The following is a 6,970-nucleotide window of genomic DNA, read 5'->3' on the forward strand; positions in this document are numbered from 1 at the left end:
ATAATATAATATAATATAATATAATTTAGGCGACGCAGTGGCGCAGTAGATAGTGCTGTCGCTTCACAACAAGAAGGTCGCTGGTTTGAGCCTCAGCTGGGTCAGTTGGCGTTTTTGTGTGGAGTTTGCATGTGTGGAGTGTGTATGGATGTTTCCCAGAAATGGGTTGTGGCTGGAAGGGCATCCGCTGTGTAAAAACGTGCCAGATAAGTTGGCGGTTCATTCTGCTGTGGTGACCCCGCATTAATAAAGGGACTAAGCAGAAAAGAAAATGAATGAATGAATGAATGAATGAATGAATAATATAATATAATATAATATAACAATTTCAAAATCACACATATGTCAATATAATATAGAATAATATAATATAATATAATATAATAATATAACAATTTCAAAATCACACATATGTCAATATAATATAGAATAATATAATATAATATAATATAATATAATATAATATAATATAATATAATATAATATAACAATTTCAAAATCACACATATGTCAATATAATATAGAATAATATAATATAATATAATATAATATAAAATAATATAATATAATATAATATAATATAATATAATATAATATAATATAAAATAATATAATATAATATAATATAATATAATATAATATAATATAATATAATATAAAAAATAATATAATATAATATAATATAATATAATATAATATAATATAATATAATATAATATAATATAATATAATATAATATAATATAATATAATATAATATATGATTTTAAAATAACACACATGTGAGCCTGGACCACAAAACTTTCAGTAAGTCTTATGTTGCACATGATACACTTTCAGGAATAACAAAAAATACACTGTATATGTCATTTATTGATTTTAGTTTGACATCACAAAAGTTGCATATTGTGATTTTCTCAATACTATGATTTTCTGTAATGTCCAAACAAACCATACATCAGCAGAAAACCTATTTATTCAGATGATGTATACAGTAAAGCTCAATTTAATATTAAACTCACATATTGATACTAATCTCAATACTATGAAATATTAAAAGTAACAAAACATAAAACAAAGATCCAAAAAATTGCCAATAAGAGACATATTAATTTGATAAGGCTAGCTTATAATATGAGATCATTTAGATATGCTAATTTTGGTGATAATTTCATAAAAATGATTAGGATACTAGAAGTGCTGGACTGTACCTATAATAGCAGCAGATTGTGTGGTTTTGATGAGAGGCAGTGCGCAGTCATATGCTTCTTTAGGGACGTAAACAAAGCGTTCTTTCAGTTTGCTTTTCTTCAGGAGCCGGTGCAGCTCCTTCAAAAGGCCGACCCACTTTGTTCTTTCCTGATCACTGTCGGCCAGGATCAAAATGGAGCATTTTTTATTGCTGGAGGCGCAGAGCTGTGATGCTGTCACCTGCAGGAGAAGAAAAGCAAAGCAATTTCAAAGTCCATCACAAATATGACTTGATTTGGCTTAAATTACACTACAAAAGCTAATGTTACTAACCCTTGTGTACCGTTCAATTTGACCACCCTTTCATTATGTTGGTAGCTGTTTTCGGCCCATTGACTTCCATTATAATGGTGTTTTTTGATTGCAAAGACATGACAGCATATAATTATGCATTATCAATTGTTGGTGTTTTTCCCTCTTGGGAAAATTTTTTACTGTTGATCATCAGTTGGCAGCATTAATCCTTTACATAGGCCTGAGCTAAAAAGTTTTAACTTTTATATGGAGTTCTGTGGAGTAAAACAGCAGATTATAGCGTGTGTGCGTAAATATACTTACTATGTTTACTATGTTCTGAGAGCTGAGGGGCTTATTTTTTTATTTTCTCAAACATATCAAAGTAAGTGCGCAAAGGTCTCTCTCACACACACTATAACCATATAACAGTTCTGCTGTTTTTAAGCAGTTTGAGCCTGTATCTCTTGCGTCTTTAAGAGATATTATTATCAAGATGAAACCATCTACTTGTGGTACTGATGTTGTCCCTGCATATTTTTTAAAGAGTGTTTTTGAATTAATCGGTCCTTCAATTCAGACAATTATAAATAGCAGTCTCACAACTGGTGCTGTACCACACAGTTTTAAACATGCAGTAGTTGAACCACTGATCAAAAAGGCAAATTTGGACAGTTTAGTTCTTGCCGATTTTAGACCCATATCAAAACTCCCATTCCTCTCTAAAGTTTTAGAGAAGGTTGTATTTATACAACTGCAATCATATTTAGACCTACATGGGTTTCAAGAAGTGTTCCAGTCTGGTTTTAAATCTTGCCATAGCACTGAAACAGCACTTGTAAAAGTTTTAAATGACTTCTTGCTAGACACTGACACAGGACATCGCGCTGTTCTTTTGCTTATAGATCTTACAGCTGCTTTTGATACAGTGGACCATAAGATTTTAATTTCTCATTTAGAGCACTGTGTTGGCATTAAGGGTATTGCATTTGACAGAAGCTTCTCTGTTTGCCTAGGGGAGTTTATGTCCTCGTCAGCACCTCTCTCATGTGGAGTACCTCAAGGTTCCATTCTTGGACCTGTTCTGTTCTCCTTAAATCTTGGTTGGCACTAAATTTTTAAATGTGCAATGAAGAAAAGACAGAAGTGGTGGTATTTGGGTCAAGGGGAAAATCAGGATTGTTTGGATCTTGGTGTGTTAAATCCTTTTGTGAAACCTATTGTAAAAAACCAGGGTGTTATTATGGATAGTGACTTCAAACTGGATAAACAGATTAATTCGGTAATTAAAGCTAGTTTTTTCCAGTTGAGGCAATTATCCAAATTAAAGTCTTTTTTTGTCTTTTAACGACTTTAAAAGGGTAATACATATTTATATCTCGACTCTGCTCGATTATTGTAATGCCCTCTATGTGGCTATTAGCCATAACTCCATTATTCGTCTGCAGAGGGTGCAGAATGCTGCTGCTCGTTTGCTGACGGGGACACACAAACGGGAGCACATTTCACCCATACTGGCTTCTCTTCTTTGGCTTCCTGTACAGTTTAGGATACATTTTAGGATTTTAGTTTTGGTGTTTAAATACAAAATACTTGTCCTCAATCAAGTATTAGGGCACTTAGATGAACTGATCAGCTACTTTTGGCTGTTCTACCCGCAAGGTTAAAAACCAGGGGGGACCGTGCCTTCGCAGTGGTGGCCCCCAAACTTTGCAATAATTTGCCTCCCCATGTTAGGCAGGCCGCAACCCTTTCTATTTTTAAACCTAGTTTTAAAACCCATTTTTACTCTTTGGCTTTTAATACAATATGAGAGTCATGTGTCTTTTGTATTTGTCCTTTGTTTTAGATGGTGTATGTGTGTACAGCACTTTGGTAAGCACTTGTTGTTTTTAAAAAGCGCTTTATAAATAAACTGACTTGACTTACCATATAATTTTAAGGCAGAAACTACGCTTTTTTTGCACTGAAACAGAAGATCATCAGTAAAAACTACAAATTTTACCTCTTTCCAACAGGGAAAACCACCAACAATCAAGAATGCATGATTATATGCGGCCACGGCTTTGCAGTCAAAAAAAAGTCTTTATAATGCAAGTCAATAGGGCAAAAATAGCCACCAACATAATGAAAGGGTAGTCAAATTGAACAGTAAACAAGGGTTAATAATTTTATAATTGTCAAAGCATTTCCCTAAAATATGTGACAAAATAGGATTTGTCACCAAAAATCATTCTATTTGCTGAAACACAGAGAAATTTGTGGATAAATTAATACTCAAAATCACCCCAGAATGGATGAAAACATCCCAAACATAAGGGTTAACAGGATAGCTCGCCTAAAACTGAAAATTTACTCCCACAAGTGGTTCCAAACCGTTATGACTTTCTTCCTAGTGTCTTTTGAACACTAAAGAAAGATATTTTAAAGAAACTTGCAACCATAGTAGGAAACATTAGTAGGAAAAATAAATACTGTAGTAGTCAATGCTTACAAGTTGTTTTTTTTAGCTTTCTTTAAAATATCTCCTTTTGTGTTCAACAGAACAAAGAAAGTCAAACAGGTTTGGAACAAGTAAAGGGCGAATAAATAAATGAAGATGTAATTTTTAGTTTTCGGTGAACCATTCCTTTAATGTGAATCTATGAGAAAAATATAGTGCTCTCATGTTCAACTCACTCTGAAGATACAGGGAATGTCCTTCCTGTTTGCATGGATGACATCAGATGCCAAAACGGGGCTAACAGAAAATTCCTCATCCCTGAAACCAAAAGAATAGAGAGGCTTAGATGCCGCTAACAGTAAAGACAGGCCCAGATGAGTGTTTTGAAGGCCTCACTGACCTCATGTCAATGACCTGGTTCACCACGACACCAGGCTGAGCAGCTTTGCCTTCTGGGAGATCATATAAGAAGAGTTTGAAGTCACACACCACAGCAATGGCCCTTTGCCATCCCTTTTTCACACCTAAGGGTTTGGGCACCTGAAAGATAACAGTTGGACATTTAGAATTACAATTTGTTATTAACTTGTTTGGAACAATTTTATTATATTTTGATTTGGCAATATTTCTTTACGTGACAGACAACTTTTTAATATTAGAAATTACATTTATATTAAAAGAGATTTTGCATTTTGATTTAAAAGGGAAAGTGCACAAATAAAATGCATTATATTATATTTCTTTATATTACATTATAGAATTATAACAATGCTACATTTGATGACAGACTATTTTTTTAATTTTAAAATTAACATTTTTATTAACAGTGAGTCTGAAGAAAAATTAAATGCGTTTCATAATATACAATATAATATAATATAATATAATATAATATAATATATTATAACAATATAATATAATATAATATAATATAATATAATATGACACAATACGATACAATACAATACAATACAATATAATATAATATAATATAATATATGACACAATACGATACAATACAATACAATATAATATAATATAATATAATATAATATAACATAATATAACATAATATAATATAATATAATATAATATAATATAATATAATATAATATAATATAATATAATATGGTCACACTTTACAATAAGGTACATTAGTTAATGTTAGTTAATGCATTTACTAACATGAACAAACAATGAACAATACATTTACTACAGTATTTGTTCATGTTAGTTAACGTCAGTTAATGAAAATACAGTTGTTCATTGTTAGTTCATGTCAACTCACAGTGCATTAACTAATGTTAACAAGCATGGACTTAGATGTTAATAATGCATTAGTAAATGTTCAATTATGATTAATAAATGTTGTACAAGTGTTGTTCATGAATAATTCATGTTAGTAAATACATTAACTAATTAACCTTATTGTAAAGTGTTACCTATAATATAATATAATATGACACAATACGATACAATATAATATAATATAATATAATATAATATAATATAACATAATATAATATAATATAATATAATATAATATAATATAATATAATATAATATAATATAACAATATAATATAATATAATATAATATAATATAACAATATAATATAACAATATAATATAATATAATATAATATAATATAATATAATATAATATAATATAATATAATATTCAATTCACCTTTATTTGTATAGCGCTTTTACAATGTAGATTGTGTCAAAGCAGCTTCACATAAAAGGTCACAGTAAATTGGAACAGTGTAGTTCAGTTTTCAGTGTTTAAGTTCAGTTCAGTTGAGCTCAGTTCAGTGTGGTTTAATAATCACTACTGAGAGTCCAAACACTGAAGAGCAAATCCAACGATGCGCAGCTCTACAGATCCCAAACCATCCAAGCCGGTGGTGACAGCGGAGAGGGAAAAAAAACTTCACTAATTGGCGAAAGTGAAGAAAAAAAAACTTGAGAGAAACAAGACTCAGTTGGGCACGATCATTTTAATTTCTCCGCTGGCCAAACGTCTATATTATATTATATTATATTATATTATATTATATTATATTATATTATATTATATTATATTATATTATATTATATTATATTATATAAACAACAGTTCTGTCTGGTTCTCGAATATGATTGGCTGATAGCTGTGCGATATTCTGCAATATCAGCAGTCATACAGCCTCTTCACCCTTGTGTATTACTCCACCCACATAGAGTGACAGCAGACAAATAAACTCACTACAGTTTGACAAATATTGCAGCTGTTGGACAACATAATGTACTTCTGAGGCTTTTTCAGGCGAGAATATTGTTGTTTAGATTGCAACTATGCAGTTTATTTATAAAGATATAATTTCTTAAATATAGTGCGTCGGCATCCATCAGCCTGTCATTGAGCAGAGCAAAGACGGCATCCACTAAATGGCGACAGAGGCTGCATAATAAGCCCTTAGAGAAGAAAAACTTATTATAACTTTAAACTACTGATCATATTTTTTAACTGTTTAAAACATTATAAAATTGGTGACATTCTAAGTCGATATCTCTCTTTTATATGTTGCAGACAGGGCTTCATATTAACACCCGCCAACCCGGGTAGATTTCAGCTGTGGCCGGTCAGACAGCAACTCCCACTAGCCACTTTGGCTGGTGGAAAATCATTTTAAAATTGCCAGTGCTGGCTCGTCACTAAAGATTGGAATTTTAGTTTACGACCATTTGTCAATATGCATGCAAATGTGATCTTAGAATCGAGAAGCAGCATGACTGATAACTGTTCAGGCGAGCAAAAGCAGATGAATACCGAATGAGAGGATGATCAGGCGATCCTCACTCACTAATGAGGGCTTTAGTGTCATGTGCACCGCTGATGAGATGCATGTTAGTGCTTAAAGCGCCCGTGTCACGTTCCTTGTGCGAAGCAAGCGTGCCTGAATACGCAACAGGTGCAATCGGTTCTGTTTTAAATAGACTGAAAAAAAGGGGTGCTTTCAAGAGCTTGAGATTTTTTGTAAGCAACAGTGGCTGCCGCT

General features: G+C 31.9%; 1 protein-coding gene across 1 annotated transcript in view; it reads right to left on the minus strand.

The window, feature by feature from the left end:
• Positions 1-6,970, minus strand: part of cdc42bpaa (CDC42 binding protein kinase alpha (DMPK-like) a) — a 157,389-nt gene that overhangs the window by 42,108 nt on the left and 108,311 nt on the right. The window contains exons 27-29 of the mRNA XM_056476987.1: positions 4,328-4,467; positions 4,164-4,245; positions 1,211-1,430 (exon numbers count right to left, since the gene is read on the minus strand). Of these exons, the coding sequence (XP_056332962.1) occupies positions 1,211-1,430; positions 4,164-4,245; positions 4,328-4,467 (442 nt within the window). The remainder of the gene's footprint in view (positions 1-1,210; positions 1,431-4,163; positions 4,246-4,327; positions 4,468-6,970) is intronic.

Source organism: Danio aesculapii, chromosome 17, assembly GCF_903798145.1.
Source record: "Danio aesculapii chromosome 17, fDanAes4.1, whole genome shotgun sequence".
Classification (NCBI taxonomy): domain Eukaryota; kingdom Metazoa; phylum Chordata; class Actinopteri; order Cypriniformes; family Danionidae; genus Danio; species Danio aesculapii.